Source organism: Monodon monoceros, unplaced genomic scaffold (genome assembly GCF_005190385.1).
Source record: "Monodon monoceros isolate NGI ecotype Baffin Bay Population unplaced genomic scaffold, NGI_Narwhal_1 Super_Scaffold_2, whole genome shotgun sequence".
Lineage (NCBI taxonomy): Eukaryota > Metazoa > Chordata > Mammalia > Artiodactyla > Monodontidae > Monodon > Monodon monoceros.
In genome coordinates this window covers 86,393,716-86,419,504 of record NW_021703776.1, presented here as the reverse complement: position 1 = coordinate 86,419,504, position 25,789 = coordinate 86,393,716, and the positions used below count along the sequence as shown (strand labels likewise).

The window sequence follows — 25,789 nt, the reverse complement described above, 5'->3', positions numbered from 1 at the left end:
ATTTACTTTATATGCACATCTTGCTTCTGGCTTCTTTGCCTTCTGTTTCTGGCTCAATTTACTCTCCTGTGTCACCCCCTAAAGGCCAGAAAAGTCTTTCTTATTCATCCCTCAGGCTATACCTCGTCCACTCAGCACCCTTTCTCAAACTTGACTATCTTAGGAAAGCATTTTCAACAAAATTAGTTGTTCCTACTCAAAAATATGAGAAAGAAAAACAACATTAAATAACTTTAATTATTCACCTACTGGCAAAAGATAAAAAAATATATATATTTTTAAACACTGCTTTAATGTGCTAGGCACATGGTGATCATTTTCTGGAAAGCTATCAAGCAATTATATAATAAGTACTATTGTTATCTTCCTGTGCCCTTTAAAACAGTAATTTTACCTCCCCCAACCCATGCACTAAGATTATTTTTATCAATGTATTAAATACTAAATACTTTAAATACTGGACACTAAAAAAAACTTCTTTGAAAACAGCTCAAGTGGCAAGTGTAGAAAATTGGTTAAGTTGATTACAATACAGCAACAAGACTGCATAGTAAGTAAAATACAAGTATGTGAATCATGTGAAGAAATAGAAATGTGCAAACAAATCCTGTTAAAAAAAAATCAGAAACAAAATTTTATGCACATATAAATTGCAACTATGTAAAATGCATTCCATGACTTAATTAAAAAATCAGTTTGGCATGATAAAATGAAATCTCTCATTCGTGTTTTTCTTCTATATAATAATGATGGGCTAGAAATACACTTATAATTATCTAGGTTTACTTATAGCTGACATTTTTCCATCAACACCTTTCATTCTTGTGCCACAGCTTGTGTGTGCTCATGATACCTAGCTAACTACACACCTGTTGGGACTATATGCCAATACTGTGCCCTCCATGCACTTATGATACTGGGCTTGTTGAGAGACCTTAAAAGGGTTATGATATTGCCCTGACTCCCACTGGGAGTTCCACTGGAACCCAGAGCTTGTAAGAAGTGCCCATCAATCAAACGAACCTTCTTCACCTACTAAGAGCAAAACCATTCTAGGAAATACAAAAAGGGTGCAAGTATAAGCTCCTGCTCTTTGGGACATGTATGCTTTCTTTGGTTGGTGGCACAAGGCACATAGATAATAAATGAAACATAAGCAGAGCTTTCCGAGATGGTGAGACATTATACACAAGCGTGATTTACTGGAAAAATGGGCTTTGGGTCTCAGACATGGGGTTCAGTGCCAGCCCTGTGACCTCCCAGCAAAGGTTAAGTAAGTTATTTAACCTTTCTGTGCTTCTGCAAACTCATCTGTAAAATGGGACCATCCCAGCTGCCTCACAGTTCTATTGGGAGGATTTAGTAAGACACTGCATTGAAAACATTGGAAGGCCTCAGTCATTCCCCTCCCAGGTTCACAAAGGGTTCACTTAGGGTTCACATAGGGTTGAAGTACCTTGTCAGGGGCACTCTGGCACTTTGCAAGCACTTTCCTAAAGTTACCAATACATCTGCTCTTAATCCTCTAGGAACTTAAACATTGAGGTATCTGACGTAACGATGGAAACACATCACCATACATTTTTCCAAACCCACAGAATGTACAACACCAAGAGTGAATCCTAATGTAAACTGTGGACTTCGGGTGATTATGATGTGTCAGTGCAGGTTTGAGTGTAACAAATGTCTCACTCTGGTGGGGGATGTTGATAATGGGGAGGCTGTGCATTTGTGGGGGCAGGAGATATATGGGAAATCTCTGCACTTTCTCCTCAATTTTGCGATGAACCTAAAACTGCTCTAAAAAAAAAGATGGGGTATCTGATTTTTGTTTACTTGTGCAGTCTTTTGGGGAGGGGGTGAGGCAAGGCTGTGAATGAAAGAAACTCCAGGCAAGTTTTTCCCAAGGAAGGGGGTCACGCTCTTGCCATGGCTGATTTCACTGGGGCTTAGGGCAAAGCAGAAGGGGACAGCAAAGGAGGGAGAATCAAGACAGCTCTGCAAGAACAATTCCTGATGACCTGGAGACCACAAGGCCCCATACTGAGGACAAACAGGCACCTTGTGCGGCTTTTCTGGATAAACAAATGTCACCACAGCAATAACTGTAATTTCAAAGGGAAAAAACTCACTACTGATAAAAATGTAGCAAGTGAAATAAAAGAAGAAAAATTAAGAAAGGCGTCTCACTGACAGTATGGAGGATGTCAGATTCTTAATTTCAAACAGACTTATATTTGTGCAAGATCCAGCAGAATACGTTGGATCTACATTAATTTGGCTTGTAAACAAAATAAAACTAATAGGTAATAAAAGGCAATCATTGATGTCCACTCCTTAAAACAACTTTTTAATGAAATATTTGAGTCCAATAGAAAAATACTCGTCCCAAGCTGCGGCAATGGTTCCCAAATTTGTCAGCACATTAGAGCCACCTGGGCGGGGTCTTTTAGAAATTCCCACACCCAGGCCTTACCTTGGACCACATGAACCAGAATATCTGGCAGTGGAATCCAGGCATCAGTAGTCTTTAAAACTCTCCAGGTGATTCCAGTGTGCAGAAAATCGGAGTACCATTTATCTATGACCTCTCTGCTTACGTGTGGTCCATGGACCAGCAGCAATGGCTCATTAGGAAGGCTGTCAGAAAGCAGGGCCTCAGGCCCACCTCAGACCTACTGGATCAGAACCTCATTTTCACAAGAACGCCACATGATCTACACACACGTTAAAGTATGAGCCACTGTGCTCCACAGCAGAGTGAGCTGCTCCATCAACCACCATTCACAGAGTTTCATTCTGCCTCAGAAATGCAAAAGCAAGTGCAGAGAAGCAAGAATGAAGATCTGAAATCACTGCTTTCTAAACAAAAGTAAAGGTTGGATGAATAAAGAAGGCAAAATTTAAGCCCCCAGGAAATTTTTACAGAATTTTCAGGTATAAAATTGTTCTGCTATAATAAAAATACACAAACAATAACTAGTATTTAAATGAAGCAGAGAAAAGAGAAAGAAGTTAGTTCATTGGTTTGGACACTAGGTTTTAGCAAAGCTTCCGAAAAAGATAATCTCTTGAAAGACTATCTCCCTTTTCTAAAGTAAATGATACACAAATCCTTCTCCTTTTTTATTTCATTTCTCCTCTGTCTTATTCTCTCTGAATTCTCTTTTAGTGCTTTTTTGCTCGTTAATGTATTTCACAAACCAGTTAACACATGTAATTAGTGTATTAATAAAATCTACCTTGAGATTTTTGGGTGGCTTGAAATTGAAGAATGTCGTCAGTTTATTCTGAGAAGCATTAAGTTCTAGAAGATAAGGCATACAGCTCACACAAGACAAATCTGGGGGGTAAAATGAATAAAGAATAAGGTAAGTCAATAAAACAAAACTTAGACAAAGTCATTAAAAACAGCATACATTATATCAGAACATTTTAAAACTATACCAGTTGGAAGCACAACTTAATTATTCCAGATGAGTGAAATGAATAAAAATAGGAATATGCAAAACACACACACAACACACACACACACACACACACACACACACACACACACACACAGTGTGGAAAAGGCACCATGAGCCCACAATTTAACCACCTTCTCCAGGGTCCCCCACCTGTCCCATCCCCTTCCATCACAACCAGGAAAGAAATGACCGAGGCCTCCTTGTGGCCCAGCTCACTCTCCCCTGAGCTGCTAACAGTCAATGCTTCAAAAATGCCAGCCTTAGGGGAGACCAAGATGGCGGAGGAGTTAGACGCGGAGATCACCTTCCTCCCAACAGATACATCAGAAATACATCTACATGTGGAACAACTCCTACGGAACACCTACTGAACACTAGCAGAAGACCTCAGACCTCCCAAAAGGCAAGAAACTCCCCATGTACCTGGGTAGGGCAAAAGAAAAAAGAAAAAACAGGGACAAAAGAATAGGGACGGGACCTGCACTTCTAGGAGGGAGTTGTGAAGGAGGAAAAGTCTCCACACACTAGGAAGCCCCTTCGTGGGCGGAGACAGGGGGTGGCGGGGGGTGGGGGGAGGGAAGCTTCGGGGCCGTGGAGGAGAGCGCAGCAACAGGGGTGCGGAGGGCAAAGCAGAGAGATTCCCGCACAGAGGATCGGTGCCGACCGGCACTCACCAGCCCGAGAGGCTTGTCTGCTCACCCACCGGGGCGGGCGGGGCTGGGAGCTGAGGCTCGGGCTTCGGTCGGAGCGCCGGGAGAGGACTGGGGTTGGCTGCGTGAACACAGCCTGAAGGGGCTAGTGCGCCACGGCTAGCCGGGAGGGAGTCCGGGAAAAGGTCTGGAGCTGCTGAAGAGGCAAGAGACCATTGTTTCGGGTGTGTGAGGAGAGAGAATTCAGAGCACTGCCTAAACGAGCTCCAGAGACGGGCATGAAACGCTACGGCTGCTGCTGCCGCCACCAAGAAGCCTGTGTGCGAGCACAGGTCACTATCCACACCTCCCCTCCCGGGAGCCTGTGCAGCCCGCCACTGCCAGGGTCCCGGGATCCAGGGACAACTTCCCCGGGAGAACGCACGGCGCACCCCACTCTGCCGCCGCAGGCTCGCCCTGCATCCGTACTCCTCCCTCCCTCCGGACTGAGTGAGCCACAGCCCCCGAATCGGTTGCTCCTTTAACATCGCCCTGTCTGAGCGGGAGCAGACGCCCTCACGTGACCTACACGCAGAGGCAAGTCCAAATCCAAAGCTGAACCTCGGGAGCTGTGCAACAAAGAAGAGAAAGGGAAGTCTCTCCCAGCAGCCTCAGGAGCAGCGGATTAAACCTCCACAATCAACTTGATGTAACCTGCATCTCTGGAATACCTGAATAAACAATGATTCATCCCAAATTGAGGTGGCGGACTTTGGAGGCAATGATATTTTTTTTTTTTTTTTCTATTTTCTCTTTTTGTGAGTGTGTATGCTTCTTTGTGTGATTTTGTCTGTATAGCTTTGCTTTTAACATTTGCCCTAGGGTTCTGTCTGTCCAGTTTCTGTTTCTTTTCTTTTTTGAGATAGTTTTTAGCACTTGTTATAATTGGTGGATTTGTTTTTTGGTTTGGTTGCTCTCTTTTTAAAATTATTAATAATTATTTTTTATTTTAATAACTTTATTTTATTTTTTTCTTTCCTTTTTTCTCCCTTTTCTTCTGAGCCGTGTGGCTGACAGGGTCTTGGTGCTCCAGCCGGGTGTCAGGCTTGTGCCTCTGAGGTAGGAGAGCCGAGTTCAGGACATTGGTCCACCAGAGACCTTCCGGCTCCACGTAATACCAAATGGCGAAAGTTCTCCCAGAGATATCCATCTCAACACGAAGACCCAGCTCCACTCAACAACCAGCAAGCTACAGTACTGGACACCCTATGCCAAACAACTAGCAAGACAATAACACAACCCCGCCCATTAGCAGAGAGGATGCCCAAAATCATAATAAGGTCACAGACACCCCAGACACACCACCTGACGTGGTCCTCCCCACCAGAAAGACAAGATCCAGCCTTATCCTCCAGAACGCAGGCACCAGTCCCCTCCACTAGGAAGCCTACACAACCCACTGAACCAACCATAGCCACTGGGGGCAGACACCAAAAACAACGGGAACTACGAACATGTAGCCTGTGAAAAAGAGACCCCAAAACAGTAAGTTAAGCAAAATGAGAAGACAGAGAAACACACAGCAGATGAAGGAGCAATGTAAAAACCCATCACCAAACAAATGAAGAGGAAATAGGCAGTCTACCTGAAAAAGAATTCAGAGTAAAGACAGTAAAGATGATCCAAAATCTTGGAAAGAGAATGGAAAAAATACAAGAAACGTTTAACAAGGACCTGGAAGAACTAAAGAGCAAACAAACAATGATGAACAACACAATGAATGAAATTTAAAATTCTCTAGAAGGAATCAATAGCAGAATAACTGAGGCAGAAGAATGGAGGCAGAAGAATGGATAAGTGACCTGGAAGATAAAATAATGGAAATAACTACTGCAGAGCAGATTAAAGAAAAAAGAATGAAAAGAATTGAGGACAGTCCCAGAGACCTCTGGGACAACATTAAATGCACCAATATTCGAATTATAGGGGTCCCAGAGGAAGAAGAGAAAAAGAAAGGGACTGAGAAAATATTTGAAGAGATTATAGTTGCAAACTTCCCTAGTTAATCAAGTCCAGGAAGCACAGACAGTCCCATACAGGATAAATCCACGGAGAAGCACACCAAGACACATATTAATCAAACAATCAAAAAATAAATACAAAGAAAAAATATTAAAAGCAGCAAGGAAAAAGCAACAAATAACATATAAGGGAATCCTCATAAGGTTAACAGCTGATCTTTCAGCAGAAAGTCTACAAAACAGAAGGGAGTGGCAGGACATATTTAAAGTGATGAAAGGGGAGAACCTACAACCAAGATTACTCTACCTGGCAAGGATCTCATTCAGATTCGACGGAGAAATTAAAACCTTTACAGACAAGCAAGAGCTAAGAGAATTCAGCACCACCAAACCAGCTTTACAACAAATGCTAAAGGAACTTCCCTGGGCAGGAAACACAAAAGAAGAGAAAGACCTACAATAACAAACCCAAAACAATGAGGAAAATGGGAATAGGAACATACATATCAATAATTACCTTAAATGTAAATGGATTAAATGCTGCAACCAAAAGACACAGACTGGCTGAATGGATACAAAAACAAGACCCATATATATGCTGTCTACAAGAGACCCACTTCAGACCTACGGACACATACAGACTGAAAGTCACGGGATGGAAAAAGATATTCCATGCAAATGGAAATCAAAAGAAAGCTGGAGTAGCAATTCTCGTATCACACAAAATAGACTTTAAAATAAAGACTATTACAAGACGCAGAGAAGGACACTACATAATGATCAAGTGATCAATCCAAGAAGAAGATATAACAATTGTAAATATTTAGAAATCCAACATAGGAGCACCTCAATACATAAGGCAAATGCTAACAGCCATAAAAGGGGAAATCAACAGTAACACAATCATAGTAGGGGACTTTAACACCCCACTTTCACCAATGGACAGATCATCCAAAATGAAAATAAATAAGGAAACACGAGCTTTAAATGACACATTAAAAAAGATGGACTAAACTGGTATTTACAGGACATTGCATCCAAAAACAGAATACACTTTCTTCTCAAGTGCTCATGGAACATTCTTCAGGATAGATCATATCTTGGGTCACAAATCAAGCCTCGGTAAATTTAAGAAAATGGAAATTGTATCAAGTATCTTTTTCGACCACAACACCGTGAGACTAGATATCAATTATAGAAAAAAATCTGTAAAAACTACAAATACATGGAGGCTAAACAATACACTACTTAATAACCAAGAGATCACTGAATAAATCAAAGAGGAAATAAAAAAATACCTACAAAGAAATGACAATGAAAACACGATGACCCAAAACCTAAGGGATGCAGCAAAAGCAGTTCTAAGAGGGAACTTTACAGCAATACAGTCCTACCTCAAGAAACAAGAATCATCTTAAATAAACAACCTAACCTTACACCTAAAGCAATTAGAGAAAGAAGAACAAAAAACCCCCAAATTTAGCAGAAGGAAAGAAATCATAAAGATCAGATCAGAAATAAATGAAAAAGAAATGAAGGAAACAATAGCAAAGATCAATAAAACTAAAAGCTGGTTCTTTGAGAACATAAAATTGATAAACTATTAGCCAGACTCATCAAGAAAAAAAGTGAGAAGACTCAAATCAATAGAATTAGAAATGAAAAAGGAGAAGTAACAACTGACCCTGCAGAAATACAAAGGATCATGAGAGATTACTATAAGCAACTATATGCCAATAAAATGGACAGCCTGGAAGAAATGGACACATTCTTAGAAAAGCACAACTTTCTGAAACTGAACCAGGAAGAAATAGAAAATGTAAACAAACCAATCACAAGCACTGAAATTGAAACTGTGATTAAAAATCTTCTAACAAACAAAAGCCCAGGACCAGATGGCTTCACAGGTGAATTCTTTCAAACATTTAGAGATGTCCTTCTCAAACTCTTCCAAAATCTAGCAGAGGGAGGAACACTCCCAAACTCATTCTATGAGGCCACTATCACCCTGGTACCAAAACCAGACAAAGATATGACAAAGAAAGAAAACTACAGGCCAATATCACTGATGAACATAGATGCAAAAATCCTCAACAAAATACTAGCAAACAAAATCCAACAGCACATTAAAAGCATCATACACCATGATCAAGTGGGGTTTATTCAAGGAATGCAAGGATTCTTCAATATATGCAAATCAATCAATGTAATACATCATATTAACTGAAGGATAAAAACCATATGATCATCTCAAATAGATGCAGAAAAAGCTTTTGACAAAATTCAACACCCATTTACGATAAAAACCCTCCAGAAAGTAGGCATAGAGGGAACTTACCTCAACATAATAAAGGCCATATATGACAAACCCACAGCCAACATCGTTCTCCATGGTGAAAAACTGAAACCATTTCCACTAGATCACGAACAAGACAGGTTGCCCACTCTCACCACTATTATTCAACATAGTTTTGGAAGTTTTAGCCACAGCAATCAGAGAAGAAAAAGAAATAAAAGGAATCCAAATCGGAAAAGAAGAAGTAAGACTGTCACTGCTTGCAGATGACATGATACTATACATAAAGAATACTAAAGACGCTACCAGAAAACTACTAGAGCTAATCAATGAATTTAGTAAAGTAGCAGTACACAAAATTAATGCACAGAAATCTCTTGCATTCCTATACACCAATGATGAAAAATCTGAAAGAGAAATTAAGGAAACACTGCCATTTACCACTGCAACAAAAAGAATAAAATACCTAGGAATAAACCTACCTAAGGAGACAAAAGACCTGTATGCAGAAAACTATAAGACACTGATGAAAGAAATTAAAGATGATATAAACAGATGGAGAGATATACCATGTTCTTGGATTGGAAGGATCAATATTGTGAAAATGACTCTACTACCCAAAGCAATCTACAGATTCAGTGCAATCCCTATCAAACTACAAATGTCATTTTTCACAGAACTAGAACAAAAAATTTCACAATTTGTATGGAAACACAAAAGACCCCAAATAGCCAAAGCAATCTTGAGAAAGAAAAACGGAGCTGGAGGAATCAGGCTCCCTGACTTCAGATTATACTACAAAGGTACAGTAATCAAGACAGTATGGTACTGGCACAAAAACAGAAATATAGATCAATGGAACAGGATAGAAAGCCCAGAGATAAACCCACACACATATGGTCACCTTATTTTTGATAAAGGAGGCAAGAATATACAATGGAGAAAAGACACCCTCTTCATGGTGCTGGGAAACTGGACAGCTACATGTAAAAGAATGAAATTAGAACACTCCCTAACACCATACACAAAAATAAACTCAAAATGGATTAAAGACCTAAATGTAAGGCCAGACACTATCAAACCCTTAGAGGAAACATAGGCAGAACACTCTATGACATAAGTCACAGCAATATCCTATTTGACTCACCTCCTAGAGAAATGGGAAAAAAAAATAAACAAATGGGACCTAATGAAACTTAAAAGCTTTTGTACAGCAAAGGAAACCATAAACAAGACCAAAAGACAACCCTCAGAATGGGAGAAAATATTTGCAAATGAAGCAACTGACAAAGGACTAATCTCCAAAATTTACAAGCAGCTCATGCAGCTCAATATCAAAAAAACAAACAACCCAATCTAAAAATGGGCAGAAGACCTAAACAGACATTTCTCCAAAGAAGATATACAGACAGCCAACAAACACATAAAAGAATGCTCAACATCATTAATCGTTAGTGAAATGCAAATCAGAACTACAATGAGGTATCACCTCACACCAGTCAGAATGGCCATCATCAAAAAATCTACAAACAATAAATTCTGGAGAGGGTGTGGAGAAAAGGGAACCCTCTTGCACTGTTGGTGGGAATGTAATTTGATACATCTACTACAGAGAACAGTAGGGAGCTTCCTTAAACATCTAAAAATAGAACTACCATACGACCCAGCAATCCCACTACTGGGCATTTACCCTGAGAAAACCATAATTCAAAAAGTCGTGTACCACAATGTTCACTGAAGCTCTATTTATAATAGCCAGGACATGGAAGTAACCTAAGTGTCCATCGACAGATGAATGGATAAAGAAGATGTGGTACATATATACAATGGAATATTACTCAGCCATAAAAAGAAACGAAATTGAGTTACTTGTAGTGAGGTGGATGGACCTAGAGTGTGTCATACAGAGTGAAGTAAGTGAGAAAGAGAAAAACAAATACTGTATGCTAACACACATATATGGAATATAAAAAAAAAAAAGGTTATCGAGAACCTAGGGGCAGGACAGGAATAATGATGCAGATGTAGAGAATGGACTTGAGGACACGGGGAGCGGGAAGGGGAAGCTGGGACAAAGTGAGAGAGTGGCATGGACTTATATATACACTACCAAATGTAAAATAGATAGCTAGTGGGAAGCAGCCACATAGCACAGGGAGATCAGCTCGGTGCTTTGTGACCACCTAGAGGGGTGGGATAGGGAGGATCGGAGGAAGACGCAAGAGAGAGGAGATATGGGGATATATGTGTATGTATAACTGATTCACTTTGTTATAAAGCAGAAACTAACACAACATTGTAAAGCAATTATACTTCAATAAAGATATTAAAAAAAAAAAAAGCCAGCCTTGGAGGAACTAAAGCCTGAGATATTCCTCTTGATAATTAGCCCCTAAATAACTGCATTAGGTGTTTTCAGGAAGACTAAAAGTGCCACAATTCATTCTTTGTTATAAATTAAATTTTGTTTTAGATGGACTGAATCTTAAATCTCATTAATTATTTGAAGTGATTTAAATTATTATTATTTTACTGTGATTTTGCACTGCTTAAAAAGTATGTCTGAGTTTTGCATTTTATCCCAAGCCAATGTTCTGAACCTAGAATACTAAGTCAAGGACTATTGTGCTAATACTCGCCTCTAATGAAAATATATACACGACATAAAAATGGTGAAGCATCTTTGTTATGGAGTGGAGGCTAGCACACCGTTGTAAAGCAATTATACTCCAATAAAAAAATAAGAAATAAAAAAAAAGGAAGAAATCATGGATACATGTAAAAAAAGAAAATAAGATAACAGAATAAGATCAAACATACCAGTTTTGATAACCAATATTTAGCTATATAGATAAAAGTTTAACTTTTTAAATAAAATAGAAAAACAATGAGAAAATGATTTTAAAAACACAATCTGGGGACTCCCCTGGTTGCTAAGTGGTTAAGAATCCACCTGCCGATGCAGGGGACAAAAAAAAAGAAAGAAAAATAGTGAAGCATTATGTTGCTTTGTTCTGGGACTTTACAGCAGGTGGAATTTGGGACAGCAGGAGGATTAGGGAAAGGCTCAGAAAGAATCACATGACAAGGATTTACAGCCCCATCTCTACCTGTAACTTGCTTCTCCACCCATCTTTTAACTCTAGATCACACACCCAGTGATCAAAGCCCCTCAGAAGATGGCCTCTGGAGGAGAACAAAGCCTCCACACCTGAGGCCCAGCAAGGTGCTTCTACCCTTCACCAGGTGACAAAGTCACTCCCAGGCCAGGAGAAGGAAGCACAGCTGAGTACTGGGGCCCTGTCCTGGAGTAGGTAGAGCCAGAAAGGTGAGGGGCCCCTGACCCCATCCCCCCAACAGCTTTCCTTCTCAGGGTCACAGAAGCCAGAAGATCTCCACCAATTTCTACTTTATTTCTCTGGTCTAAACCACAGCCTTCTTTAGCCTGTCTTTTCTATGAAATTGTTCTAGGAGGAACAGAACACTGAGACATCAACACTTTGGTGGGAATTCATGAGCAAATCCACAAAGGCTGCCTGTGAGAGGAAAGCTAAGAAGAAACTGTAATTGCTTTACAAGTTTTGCCTATTTGTCCCAACTGAGCTCAGCTCCATATCTGTCAACGGTGATCGCGACCCTCTTAATTTCCACGGACCCCCCTACCCCCTTGGAGCTGATCTTTCTGTGGGCAGGTAAGTGCTGTACCATGGAGCTCTGTCTTGAAGCAAAAGCAGCAGCTACCGCTTGGATGGTGAGTACATTTCACACTTTGTAGATGCTCAATGCTTTCGAGTCACTTTGATAGGAAAAATCCACCTTCTGGGTTGCTGGGCTTATAACTCTCCCTACTCGGTGTAGTGACCTCCTTGTCCACCAGATGGCAGGAGCTCCTCATGTCTACAACTGTGGTTCTCAAAGTGTGGTCCTGTACTGGCCTCCAGGGAAACTAATCAGAAATTCAAATTTTCAAGTCCCACCCCAGATCTACGGAATCAGAAAGTCTGAGGGTGGGGCACAGGCATCTATGTTTTAACAGGTCCCCTCCAGGTGATTCTGATGCAAGTTGAAATCTGGTCCATATCAGGTCATCAATAAAGCTGTTCTCTTGAAAAGAAAAATATATACTGTGCCTTACACACAATAAGTTCTCGAACACTTGATGAGTTAATAAAGCGGGACATAAAAGACTGAAGGAGACTGATCTGAAGAGGAAAGCTTCATTTGCTACCGGGAACTGCTTGCTCAAGGGGCAAGGGTATGAAGCCACATCTCTTTCCCCTTTGCCGCACACAAAAGATTGCTGGAGTCTCCCCAACCCTGCAATCCCTTAACCAGTAAATGAAACCAATCTTGGAGGTGTGGGGTGTGGGGAGAGCGCCTGCCGTTAACACTAAAAATTCTTTCCGATGATAACATATCTGGCATTTGTCTTAAATAACCCTGGGAAGGATGGATGAAGCAAGATGGGCCATGGGCTGACAATTGTTGAACCTGAATATTCATTACAAACCTCTCTACTTGTACACATTTGTAATTTTCCATAAAGAAGTTTTTATGAAACTAGAAAAAAATTAACAAAAAGCCTTTCAAACAGTAGCATTTTAAGAATTAAAATATGCTAGAATGCTTCTTAGCCACTGAAAAGAGTGAATTTTAATTATTGCAGTCAGATGGGAGGAAGACATCAGAGAAGTCCATATCAGCAACACTTAATCGTCTTATAAAAAGCTAAAGTGGGGCTTCCCTGGTGGTGCAGTGGTTGAGAGTCCGCCTGCCGATGCAGGGGACACGGGTTCGTGCCCCGGTCCGGGAAGATCCCACATGCCGCGGAGCGGCTGGGCCCGTGAGCCATGGCCGCTGAGCCTGCGCGTCTGGAGCCTGTGCTCCGCAGCGGCAGAGGCCACAGCAGGGAGAGCCCCGCACCCCAAAAAAAAAAAAAAAAAAAAAAAGCTAAAGTGAACAGAAAGGTGATCAATGAAGAAAGAAGCAGGTCAGAAATTTCAAATAGGGTCAGAAAATTAGAAACAAGGATCAAGGTTTGAAGAAAATGTGACTAATTTCATTCAATGTGAGCAAGGTATCACAACAGATACCTTATATGGAACCACAAATGGCAGAGTTAGACTTGTAAGAACCCACTAACTATATGGAGACATTGAAGAGAGGGGGAAAAAATAAATTTCTGAATCCCTGGTGTTCAAATAAGAACAGAAGGAGCTAGCCAGGATTAAGATGTAGATGCAAATGCAAAATAAAGAAAAGCATCCATTAAAGGGGGATAAAAGAACTAATTCATCTACACTGAATAAACTAAAAGAGGGAAGGAAATGGGAATCATCAAATATTCAGGAGGCATTAAAGAAGTAATGATCCATCTCTTGAAAGGAAAAAGCAAAGCAAACATTCCATCTGACGCTCTTTAATATCACTGAGTGGGTCTCAACCATCGCATAATGTAGCATGTTTGCTGACCTCTGCCTTTTTCTTTTGTCATCAGTTATAGGTGCTTTTTTTCCATGGAAGACAGAGGATCAATGTGTAAAGTGATCCACAATAGCACTTATATCAAGTTTGGTAGTATTAAACTATATTACATTCTGCAAAGCTTAAATTTTGAAATAATTCAGCAATCCACTGACTTACTAGAATGACAATTACATACCTTCAATTTTATTTACTGAAAGATCCAACTTCTGCAGGTGAATGTATCCACAGAGGATGCTAATGTCAATTAAATCAAGATCCTGAGAAAATAAAAGGTAAAAGATTTAATGTTGCTTTAACAGATGAGTACTCAGGCTTCTCAAGACATCTGGAAACAGAGGTTGACAGAAATCCAGAATTTCCTTTGAAAATACAGTAGAAGTGAGAGAATAAAATCTGAAGCCTACTACCAATAGGGTCTCAAAATAGACTACAAACCCCATCAAAAAATGCATTCTTCTGAAGGAAATAATAGCTTGGAAAATTAGTGTTGTTAGCAAGAACATACACAACGTGAAAAGGCAAATTAAAGCAGTGTTCATGAAGACCTTTACAGCGGAGTTTTATACTTAAAAAAAACCCACACATAAAAGCAATAAAGCCAAAGCCTTTATCTAGTAGCAGAAAAGAAAAAGCAAATGCCTAGAATTCAAATGAAATGTTAGAAGAGTTCACACCTAATCGAGTGATCATTAATAACAATACTTCTTAGGCTTCCTCAGGCTTCAAAGCTCTCTCCCAATGATCTCATCTGATCAAACAAACCTGTGAGATCTGTAGGGCAGATTATCCCCAGTGTAGGGATGAGGAATGTGAGGTACAAAGAGGTAGGTAAATAGCCTAAAATCACTTAGCAAGTTAGCAACACAAAAGCAGCTCCAAGTCTCCTGAATCTTTGTCCCAGATCCCTTCCATGAAATCTTGATTCTAGTGAACATCACGAGGGGTTGGAGGGGAATTTGGTCCCTTGGAACAAAGACTCATGTCACTGGTTTACGTTGTGATGTCAGAGTCAGAAAAAGCCAACCAAAGTGTCATGATAAGCAAAAGCGAACCAAAGTGTCATGATAAGCAAGTTCTCAAATATAAGAATGATAATAAAGGCCTCTAGAACAATAATAAGTAAATTACTGATGACCTACTACATACAAGGCATTAAGCTTGGCATGATGAGAAACACGTACAGTGTTGGGCTAGAGTTATATTTTGCCTTTAAGAAACTTAACGACTTTGGGTAGGAGAGAAACTGTGTACACAAGTTAATTAGAGAAAGTTAGAAAATTATGTGCAACATAAGTTAAGACATAAGGCGGGAAAAATCACTAACCTGGCCAACCCTAAGAAAGTGTATTCAGTAAGACAGGCTATTAGGGCAAAGTAATTCAACATGTAATATCTCAAATGTAAGGAGGTCAGTGGCAAAGTAAGAAGCTTCAGTCCATCTAGCTGAAATAAGATTTAAAGGATTGTGCTTTCTTGTAGATCAGTTTAAGGTGTAGCACTACGTATATACGTAGAGTATTGATTGAAAAGGACTTGTGTACAGATGTACCGCTACTGGAATTATCTTCCATTCCAAAGTCTGACATAGTGCAATGCACACAGGGTCCCTGTACATTACTGCCTGACTGGCTGAGTCATCCATAAAATGCTGTAAAGTGAAAACAGTAAAAGATTAGAGCCTTCGTATGCTGTTCTCAAAGGACATGCCATGAAACCAGCATGGGTAAAAAGGGCTTAACATTTGTTGGACAGTTTACTAGTTCAAATCCAAGATAAAACAGCCTTGCTATGAATTATATATGCTTGAGGCAAATTAGGGTGCTGTAGCAAAATTTCAGTGTGTTTTTTTCACCTACATATCTGCATTTACTCTGTGGACCTTCAAGGAGCAGTTAATGCTTTACAATACAAGAAAGCAAAAGAAATAAATTAATTTTCTAGGACTATAAAGAAACAAAATGAGGAAAGAAGCTGAAATACTGAGTACTCTGCTCTTACAGCTTCTCATGATAAATTTAGAGTCAAGATTCTGTGCTGGACCTACTAGAGAATGGACTTGAGGATATGGGGAGGGGGAAGGGTAAGCTGTGACAAAGTGAGAGAGTGGCATGGACATATATACACTACCAAACGTAAAATAGCTAGCTAGTGGGAAGCAGCCGCATAGCACAGGGAGATCATCTCAGTGCTTTGTGACAACCTAGAGGGGTGGGATAGGGAGGGTGCGAGGGAGGGAGACGCAAGAGGGAAGAGATATGGGAACATATGTATATGTATAACTGATTCACTTTGTTATAAAGCAGAAACTAACACACCATTGTAAAGCAATTATGCTCCAATAAAGATGTTAAAATAATAATAATAATTCAAAATTGATAATACACTGAAGTGTAGAAGATAAAACATTAAGGCCTCTAGAAGAAACTAAAGGGAAATATATTTATGATACTTCTATAGGCAAAGATTTTTAAAATTGGACACAGAAAGCACTAATCATGAAAGAAAAAATATTGATGTCACTCAAATTTAAGAAATTCTGTTCATTAAGAGATATCATTAAGAGAGTCAAAAACCAAGCCACTGGGAGAAGATAATGTGTACATCTGACAAAGAATACATATCCAGAATATATATCCACAAATTAATAAAGATGGACAATCCAATAAATATATGGGCAATAGACTACAAGAGGCATTTAGCAAATCTAAATGGCCAATAACATACAAAAAGGTACTGCAATAAAATACCACTATACTCCCAAATATCCTTTTGCCACCGGTTTCATCAAAAAAGGATCCAAACAGGGGCTTCCCTGGTGGCAGAGTGGTTAAGAATCCATCTGCCAATGCGGGGGACGCAGGATCGATCCCTGGTCCAGGAAGATCCCACATGCCGCAGAGCAACTAAGCCCATGCGCCACAACTACTGAGCCTGCGCTCTAGAGCCCGCGTGCCACAACTACTGAAGCCCGTGTGCCTAGAACCCGTGCTCTGCAACAAGAGGAGCCACTGCAATGAGAAGCCCGTGCACCGTAATGAAGAGTAGCCCCCGTTCGCCGCAACTAGAAAGCCCGCGCGCAGCAACGAAGACCCAATGCAGCCAAAAATAAATTTTAAAAAAAGGATCCAAAAAAAAAAAAATCTACAGTAAAGAATATATCAGTATACCATATTTTAGTTAAAGAGAAACATTTCAGAATAATTTGGAAAAAATAAGTGTTTTCAACTTCATGTCATATATAAATGTAAGCAAAATAGATAATATTGATAGATAAAGAAATACATACACACACAAAAAAAGATTCTGTGCTGGTATCGAAATCTTGAAAATTGATGAATAACAATACATTTTTCGCTTTCATCATAGCTACCTTTTAGAAAGTGAGCTACAGCTCACAGCTACTGATTTCTTGACATACTTAGGGGGGAAAAAAGTCAGTACAAAAATATTTTGTTCCCTTGGATTCAGACATAAATTGTAGTCCTGGCACTGATCAGAAAGAAAATTCTTAAAGAGTTTTTGATTGGTTTTACAGAATCAAATTCAACCTCCTGGAAGGAAAGCATTGATTACTATAAAACAGACTGCTTAAGATGAAAGAAACAGACTGTGAAGGAAATGAAAACAAAGGAACTTGGCGGGGGGCAAGGGGGCTGATTATTGGACTGGCCAGGGCTCTTTGATGTCAAACATAAATAACTCATCGCCATTCTCCATCACATGCAAGACTCTGAGATTTGGGGGCCACCAAAAAAGGTATGAGTACCAGAGAAAATGGATGTGGTCCCACCAGTGTCAAGATGTAGCCAGCCAATGGTGAGCTTCTCATACTCACTGATAAAGTCAGACTGAGGTAGACCTGCTCAGTCCCAGAGCCTGAGCGCCCCAGTTTGTAGAGTTTCTCAGCCACGACCTCCTCTCTCAGGACCCCATCAAATTCTCCCTGCAAAAAAACCAGAGAGGCGGACAAAGAAAGGATTTCCATTAGAAAAGAAGTAATCCACCTCATCATATCCAGCACTTATTTACTATATTACATATCTGGGAGCTGAGCCTTCCAAAATTTACCAAAGAAAACTGTGTTGTTGGGACTTCCCTGGTGGCACAGTGGTTAAGAATCCACCTGCCAATGCAGGGGACAAGGGTTCGATCCCTGGTCCGGGAAGATCCCATATGCCGCAGAGCAACTAAGCCCATGCGCCACAACTACTGAGCCTGTGCTCTAAAGCCTGCGAGCCACAACTACTGAGACCACGTGCCACAACTACTGAAGTCCATGCACCTAGAGCCCGTGCTCCACAACAAGAGAAGCCATTGCAATGAGAAGCCCGTGCACTGCAACCAAGAGTAGCCCGCTCTCGCCGCAACTAGAGAAAGCCTGTGCACAGCAACGAAGACCCAACGCAGCCATAAATAAATAAAGGAAATGGTAATTTTAAAAAAAACTGTGTTGAAGACCCATACATATTACATATGATTAAGAAAATACCGATCAAATCAATGTATTGCTGCTGAACTTTCAGGTGGTTGCTTGTATTAGGTATTCAAAGCAGAATTAACACAGTAGCAGTAGAAGCATCAATATTAGTGATGACAGCTACGTTGATTTAGTGCTTCTGTTCTGGGCACTGCGCTAAGAGCTCTCAATGGGTCCACTCATTTAATCCTCCTGACAATCCTGAGGGAGGTACGCTTAGCTCCATTTTACAAATGAAGAAACTAAGGCTCACAGAAGTTAACCTGCCTGAAACCACATAGCTAGTATGTGACAGAGCCAGAATACAAATCTGAATCTGTCTGACTCCAGGGCAGTTCTAACCACTACACTTGACTGCTTGTCCACAACCCAAAGGATGGTTACATCAAATTAAGGCAATTACTTCTCTACATCTGGTATTCTTGCTGGAGAAAACAGGTCCTCAGTTCACTTTGTACTGGCTAATTTTGCTGGATTCATACAATTTACAAGATTAATTAAAAGGGTAATATCATTTGTAGAAGGAGCTTGGCCCTTAGTGTATAGACACCATGGACCAGTGGTGGCCCAACACACCCCTCCCCCAATAATGACAGATAGAACAGATAATAGGTAGACTAGTGCTGTGTTTGTGCTGCCTTCAGCTCCATTATGGCCAACACACTAACATCAGCACGAGGACACAAAATACAAGTAACCACGTCAGTCACGCCAATATTACTAACCAATGTAACTGGTATAGGGACTGTGATGGCAAAACACTCTCTCAGGTCTTCTATATTCATTCAAGGACCAATGATGCTGCTCAGGCTTCTAGTACTAAGGACATAAGTATGCAGGCTTGTGCTACTGTAAAGAGCTTTCTTTCCTCCCCCATTTCCACTAACCCAGAGAAGCAAATATCACTCAAACGGAGATACTGCACAGCTGGTTTGAACCCCAGATCTGCCATTTTGGATATATGACTTTGGGAGATAACGTTTTCTCTGAGACTCATAATTTTTCATCTATAAATAGGATATGTTATTACTTTTTCTTAATGTTTTGGAGAGAATGAAAAATAACATAAAGCTCTTAGCCTGGTGCCTAGAACACAGCAAGTGTCCCCAATAAATGGCAGCTGTTAGCACAAATTGGTGAATTCAGAAATTCCACATCTTATTCATCCATACCAATCAACCTGTTCACAAAATGGGGGAAAGAGATGTACCTTTCTAAACAAAGTTGCAATTTTTTATAGTAGGCCTGGGAAGGAGTAGAGGTGTGAGAGTGTTACCTTCCCTCCCAAACTTTCCATGTGGCCCACCCCCTCCATTTCCTGGGAACGAGAAACTACAGAGTCCCTTATTTACAGTAGGTGGACATCTGTTTTCAACACAGCCACTGATACAGAGACTGGACACGCTGTCAGCACTGTCCCAAAGCCCCAAGGCAAGACCCCTCACGGCCACCCCCTCACACATCCTGTGAGGTTCCTGCCATATGTCAGTGTCATGTCTCTCCCTTCTGGTCTTTGGTCATCTTCAGACCTTGACCAGCCCTATCTGTATCTTGGGTGGTTTCAGAATCCCTAAGGAGAGCCACTCAACACCCCGACCATTTCAAGTACATGCACACATACATGTTCCTTTATTTTCTCAACTCCAGACACCTTAAAATTGATCTCTAGCCAACTTCAGCCACTCACTCCCCTGGGCATGCCCTGGACTTAGTCATCATGCTAAACTGCTCCACCCTAGAAACCTCAGACCTCAAGTCTTCCATTGTTCTCGGCTCCCACAGCTGCCCATCCTTCCACCTTTCCAACACCTACTGAACTTGGTCTCTGACCACAACAAAATCTCCGGTCTGTTCAGCCTTCCCTTTACCTCAGAGTCTATCTGTCCCCTCCTGACTATACTTCCTTCTCTACTGGGTCTCCCATGGGCAATTTCAATGTCTCTCTACCCTCAAGTCTCTGACTCCTTGGCCCCTGACTGCAACTGCCCCATGCGTACCCAAACCTGAATCAACTTCACGCTCAACTACTGCCTTGGGGCAGGGATTATGTCATGTTCATCATCCATTTGGGATAAAAATCTTCCCAGCGTACGAAGCACAGGTCATCCAAGTACACAAACTACTTCAGGAGTTTGATAAACTACAATAGAGGTAGGCAGGGTGCTTTCACTAGGAGCAGGGCACCCATTTTATGGCCGTTTTAGTGGGGAGTAGGGGGTTAGCAAAGACTTCCTCGGTGAGAGAACCACTGAAACCCAAAGTTGTGAGTTACTCTGGCAAAGGGGAAGAAAGGGCAGAAGAGGGCCAAGAGGGTATTGCAGGTATAAGGGGCAACATGTACAAGATCCCAAAGGCAACGGCGAGTACAGCCCGTTGGGGAAACTACATAGAGTTCAAATAGCGAAAGTGTAAGGTGGGGAGGAGGGATACAGTACCTAATACATGTTTGGTGCTAAAACACGGGCTGAATGAATAACAAGACTACTTCTCCCCCCGAGGGGCTCAGTGGGCGGGAAAGGCCCACTCTGGTGCCACATTCAAGTCAGCTTCTAGCTGGGCCTCGGCGCTATGGTGCTATTACGGTCCCCTTCTTCCTCAGCTGCCTTTCAAGTCCCCACCTTGCTGGTGAGATCTCCAGCCCCCTCCTCAAGCTGTCAGGTGCCTCCACTCCTTTGTCCTCACTCTCTGCAGGGGACCCTCTCAGTCCTTCTCTTCCACTTCCGAGGCAAGGTAGGAATGATCAGACATCAGCCCCTCCACATCGTGCACCTGTCCTGATGCTTCCTGCTGGGGTCTCAGAGGAGGTCAGCTCCTTCTCCACACTCAGGGTCCAGCACCCTCTGTTTCCCCAGAGACCGTGTTCAGGGACCATCAACGCTGCCCTCTTTTGCCTGTGGTTTCAACCGGTCACTCTCCACTGTCATTCTCCAAGTTGTCACTTCTCCAGCTCTACGAGCATGTGAGTCCCTTCTGTCCTACAAGGGCTCTCTTCAGTCCTGCATGTTCCTTTAGCTATAGCTATAGTTTCCCTTAATAGCCAAGCTAGTTTACCCCTTGTTCACCTCCCATTCACGCCTCAACTTGCTTCACTTAGGCTGCTGCCTTCACGTCACAAAATCCACATGGGCCAAGGTCTACAGTGACTGTCAAATAGGCAAAGCTAATGAACCCTTTTTTTTTTTAAAGAAATATTTATTTGAGGCTTAATAATTTGTTGGGTTTAATTTATTTTTTAAAGATTTTTTTTTTCTGATGTGGACCATTTTAAAAGTCTTTACTGAATTTGTTACAATATTGCTTCTGTTTTGGTTTTTTGGCCGCGAGGCATGTGGGTCTTAGCTCCCCGACCAGGGATGGAACCCGCACCCCCTGCATTGGAAGGCGAAGTCTTAACCACTGGACGGCCAGGGAGGTCCCTAATGAGCCCTTTTGGGGCCTCTTCCCACTTAACCTCTTGGAGGCATAACCCATGCCAATGTTCTCAACACCCTTTCTTGCCCTGGCTTCCCTCCTGTTCAGCTCTCTTCCTTCTCCTTTTTCTCTTACCAGTCTTTTCCAGTTTCTTCCCCTGAATCCTCTTCATCTGCCTGCCTCTGAAATACCTGTACCCCCAGGGTTTTTTTCTTGGCCCTCTCCTTCTCTTCTTTCTTCTCTTCCTGAATGATCTCAGAGACTCCAATGCTGATGATTTCCAGGTCTCTGACCCTGAGCCCTCCTCTCCTGATTTCCAGAGGCCTACGATTCACATACCCAACTCTTGAATGCACAGCTCCACCTGTCCCTGTTTCCCATGGTGGTTAGTGGCCCTAATATTCCCCCCGCAACACGCCACAGACCTAGCAGTCACCCTAGACTTCCAATATTCAATTAGTAAGTGTTTCATCTTAAATATTTTAAATACGTATTTCTCTCTAGCTTCCTTTCCATTCCCATTGCCTTAATCCAGACTCTTGTCTCTTCCCCAGAGATTGCTCCTCTTTGCACTGATCTCCCTGCCTCCAGGCTCACCATCTTCTTATCTAACCTCCCTTGGCCACAAGAGCAGTTCCCTGCTGCTTAGAGTCAAGTCCACAGTCCCTACAACAGCACAGAGCTCTCCACAATCTGGCCCCCACCTCATCTGTTTTTCTGCTCTCACCTATAACCCACCACTTGGAAAAGCTGCCCTCTGCCTGCCCACACACCACCTCTGCACCCAAGTAAGGGTTGACTTCCTTTCCAGTCTTCCGCCATGCCTGCAACCCGGCTATCATCTGTACACATCTCTTCATAGGATGAACACTCACTCTTATCTCACCTTGAGAGCTGGGACCGTCACACTCTCATCTTCTTCTACCATTACTGTAGCTATTATGTATTACATCTCTAATTTTCTGAGAGCCTGCACTGTATCAGACACTATGTTAAGAACTTTAACATAGACTTTCCCATTAAATTTGATGTTCATATCTATCCAATGAGCAGGCATTATCATCCACATAAAGTTACTGGAGTGGTTTCCATGCAGCAGAAACATATCACAGGCCCAGACATTTCTTCTGCCCTGTAGAGTCAGAGTACTTCCAATATAGCAATCATTTGTGAATGCTTGTTCAATGAAGGCCAAATTAATGAAGTCACCTGATGGGCTGTAGTTAGTAGATAAGAACAGGTAAGTTATTACTTGGATTAGTAACAGTGTAAATAATATACTGTGCTAAGTAGTTTACACATAGGATCTCATTAAATTTTCACAGCTCTCCATGAGGTAGATAGTAGTATAATTCCTGTAGAGCAGATGCGACACAGAGAGTGAGTAACTTGCTCAAAATCTCACAACAAACAAAAGGCTTTATACAGATCTTTCAATTCCAAAGGCAATATTCTGAACAGCTGGTCTGCCCTAACTCCCTCAAGTTCATTGAGGCTAATTACATTATAGGCACTTAATAATCATTTTGACCATCAGAGCATTATAAATCTTAATCGGGCTAGGATATGGAAAATAAATCACTGAACATAAAAGCCCAAATGTTTCCTCTTAAAACTTTTTGGTTTATTCAGCATATCAAAACATATGAGACACTATAAAAAGGTAAAAGAGAATGTGAGAACACAAAACAAATACTAATTTTAGAATATAAATAGAAGAAATAATAAACTTTTTCCACACAAAAGCCTACAAGCCAAAAAGGATTAACTAGTTCAAGTCAACCCCCTCCCTCTATGGTTTGTTAATGGCATATTGAAGACAGATTAACAATGGTACTAATGAACCCCACAGCTGAAGAACATGCATTAATTAGAATAACCTGGTGATTCATTTGTTAATTCCTCTGGGGTGGAAGCCATACAAACACCTCAAAGTTGTAAAAACATCGCTACAGTTTTCCAGTAGTCACTGTTAAGCATGGCAAAGTAAATCAACAAAAGATGAACAAAATAAGTAGTAATTTTCTGTGGTCCACTTTAAGCAAAACTGATGTGTAACTAGGCCATGTAGAAGGAGGTAGAAGAAGACAAAATGGGGGGATGAGGGTGGAAAAAAATGGGCCAAATGTGGAAAGTGAACAAAAGGACATTACAAAAGAAGGGAACCCAAGTGGAGACACAATGTAAGTAGTCAGTGGCAGAATCAGAGTAACAGAAGACACTGCAAGTTACAGAGGGGAGAACAAGAAAAAATAAGACAAATGAGGAAAGGGGGTGGTGAAAGAGAACAGGCATAACAAAGAGAAACCTGTTTGGCCTCAAGGGGGAAAGAAAGGTGACTAGGAAAAGGTGCAATGATGCAGAGGGGATGCCAGAAGAATATCACAGAACAGGATGTTGGAAACTTTCTATTTCTCTGTATTATATCTACTTCTGAAAAGAATTTGAAGCAATTTATACTGTGAAGAAGGAGGAAAGGGAAGAGAAAAACCTAATCTAAAGAAAAACTACTGAAATTAAGAAAAATACTGAATTAAGAAAAAAAGTTATGTTTCTTGGCAGGCAAGACAAAGAGGAAAACCTAACAGTTTATCAAAAGAAAGCAAATCAAAAGAGTGGATATATGTATAACTGATTCACTTTGCTGTACACCTGAAACTAACACAACATTGTAAATCAACTATACTCCAATAAAAATTTTTTAAAAAAAGAAAGCAAATAATGGATTAGAAAGCCAAGAGAAAGAAGTGACATGATGTGAAGTGGAAAGGGATAAGAAGGCAGGCAAAGGGCTAAGGAAGGAACAGGATGCTAATAAGTGTAAGTGGAACTGGGTCATGTTTAGAAGAGGTATTGTAGAAAAGAGGGAATCTGTATTAGTGTGAAAGGCCAAGCTGCCAACAAGGCATTACAGGTGGGAATGTTGGGAACATTCCCCACATCCTGAAATACTCTCACAGTGAGCAGTGTGTGTTGTTTGTATAATGCATCATATACCCCTGGCAGAAGTAATATATAAAAACTTTCAAGTCACTTGGTCTTTGAGGAAGCACTTAGATTATTTCAAAAGGGTAATTTTTTTTTTTCCTAGAGGAAGGAGGATGAAGGGACTCCTTCATCGGGGAGAGTGTTGGAGTATTTCACAGTCATGAGGAAAAGGTGCGGGGGGTGCAGAAGTAGAAGTCTGTCTATTCACAACACTGTCAAACCATAACTCCCATACAAATAGGTACTTTTTCCTCAACGATGCTGTGTAACTTGACTCTTAAGAAATCAAATGTGCTAACGAAAAATAAAGGATATACTTGAAGATATTTCAGGCAAAGGGTGAGGAAACCGGGTAACAGAAATGGGAAGGAGAGAGGGGGAGTCTCAGAGCAGTAAGGAAGAGGCGTTCCTGGAGGCAAGGAGCCCTAGGAATGGGCTCAGCCGCAGGCTGGTGAGGGGTCCGACCGCTGGAGAAGGAAGTGAGGGGGTAAGGGGTGGGGGGAAGGCACACCTCAAAATTCAGCATTTCGGACTCTGAAGACTCCTCGAACTCCACTTTGCCCTCGTCCTCTCCCTCTTCCTGGTCTTCGTAATCTCTGTCCACGTCCGACTCTTGAGAGCAGTGAATGAGCTGCTGGAGTAGGTAGGAGGAGGTTTTGCGAAAAGTATTTTTCGGTCTCTGCCCCATGGGAAAAGGAGACCAGAGAGACTGACGTTCCTTTTCTGAGTGCAGCAGTTTCGACTGGGCTCCAGTTCGTGAACTGCTCACGGCTCCCTGGAGACAGGAAGGCTTCGGCAACTGGGGATCTCTCCCGGAGGTCGCCATGTTATTTACCGGGATTGCCTAGGAGACTGACGCCAGGGGAGGAGGCGCCGCAGGGGATTTTGGGGGCTGTAGTCTCCGCCCCTCCCTGGGTCCTCGCTTTCAGCTTGCGCTGCCATTGGTGCACGACTTTCCTTTCCGTGTGTGTGTGTGTGTGTGTGTGTGTGTGTGTGTGTGTGTGTGTGTG

At 41.5% G+C, this 25,789-nt stretch overlaps 1 protein-coding gene across 2 annotated transcripts in view; it reads right to left on the bottom strand.

The window, feature by feature from the left end:
• Positions 1 to 25,631, bottom strand: part of LRGUK (leucine rich repeats and guanylate kinase domain containing) — a 118,188-nt gene extending 92,557 nt beyond the window's left edge. For both annotated transcript variants that reach the window (XM_029233839.1, XM_029233840.1), the window contains exons 1-4: positions 25,291 to 25,631; positions 17,739 to 17,846; positions 14,079 to 14,160; positions 3,243 to 3,343 (exon numbers count right to left, since the gene is read on the bottom strand). In XM_029233839.1, the coding sequence (XP_029089672.1) occupies positions 3,243 to 3,343; positions 14,079 to 14,160; positions 17,739 to 17,846; positions 25,291 to 25,605 (606 nt within the window). In that variant the 5' untranslated portion in view covers positions 25,606 to 25,631. The remainder of the gene's footprint in view (positions 1 to 3,242; positions 3,344 to 14,078; positions 14,161 to 17,738; positions 17,847 to 25,290) is intronic.
• Positions 25,632 to 25,789: the final 158 nt, after the last annotated feature.